The sequence below is a fragment of the Seriola dumerili genome, unplaced genomic scaffold (assembly GCF_002260705.1).
Source record: "Seriola dumerili isolate Sdu_G_001 unplaced genomic scaffold, Sdu_1.0 BDQW01001376.1, whole genome shotgun sequence".
In the NCBI taxonomy this organism is placed as follows: domain Eukaryota; kingdom Metazoa; phylum Chordata; class Actinopteri; order Carangiformes; family Carangidae; genus Seriola; species Seriola dumerili.
This window is the reverse complement of record NW_019175631.1, coordinates 1-1032: the sequence shown is the minus strand read 5'-3', so window position 1 is coordinate 1032 and position 1032 is coordinate 1. Positions and strand designations below refer to the sequence as shown.

At 44.6% G+C, this 1032-nt stretch overlaps 1 protein-coding gene across 1 annotated transcript; it reads left to right on the top strand.

Moving 5' to 3' along the window:
• Positions 1-267: 267 nt before the first annotated feature.
• On the top strand, positions 268-997 carry LOC111238467 (H-2 class II histocompatibility antigen, I-E beta chain-like; the record flags this gene model as incomplete). The annotated part of the gene is made up of 2 exons (XM_022767995.1): positions 268-505; positions 728-997. Coding segments are annotated over exons 1-2 (325 nt in total), but the record flags the coding sequence as incomplete, so codon positions are not given.
• Positions 998-1032: the final 35 nt, after the last annotated feature.

Here is a 1032-nt window from a genome sequence, read left to right as displayed (position 1 = left end):
TGGCCTGTGGGACCTGGTGCTGGTCTAGATTCAGGACTCGGGTCTGTGGGACCTGATGCTGGTCTAGATTCAGGACTCATTAATAAAAGCCTCCACATTAACATTAACATCCTCCAGTCTGTCCAAGCTCCTCCTCTGCTCATCATGAACCTGCAGGTTTAATAAATGTGTCAAACAGCTGATTGTAACAAACAGCTGATTGTGACAAACAGCTGATTGTNCAGCTGATTGTGACAAACAGCTGATTGTGTTGCTCAGTGTTTTCATGTCCAGGTTTAAAGTGAGCAACTCTTCAGGTTTCACCTGAACACAGCACAACAGGAAGTGAACCTCTGCCACAGCTGTCTGCCTGGTAACAGGTGACGCTGCAGGTCATGTGACCTCGTCCTCTGGTTTTTACAGCAGCTCTCAGTCCGACTGTGTCAGTGTTTGTCAGGTCAACAGAGGAACATGGCTTCATCCTTCCTCAGCTTCTCCCTCCTCTTCATCGCTGCGTCCACAGCAGGTAGGATCAATACTCATCAATATTCTGATCTATACACTGATCTATACACTGATCTATACACTGATCTATAAAATGATCACTGATCAATACACTGATCACTGATCAATACACTGATTACTGATCTATACACGGTCTGATCATGGATATATCTTAACTGATAGATCAATACATGTATGATCAGTGATCAATACAGTGATAATTCTCTGACTGTTTGTTCTTCAGATGGATTTAGGGAATATGCAGTGAATCGCTGTGACTTTAACTCCACTGAACTGAACGACATCACGCTCATTCAGTCGTACTTCTACAACAAACTGGAGTACGCCAGGTTTGACAGCAGAGTGGGGAAGTATGTTGGATACACTGAGTTTGGAGTGAAGAACGCTGAGGCCTGGAACAAAGGTCCAGAGCTGGTTCAGATGAGGAATGAGAAGGAGAGATACTGTGTTCACAACATTCAGATCTGGTACCAACTGGCTCTGGCTTCATCAGGTGAGTGTTGGTGACATCATCAGGTTAAACCTCAG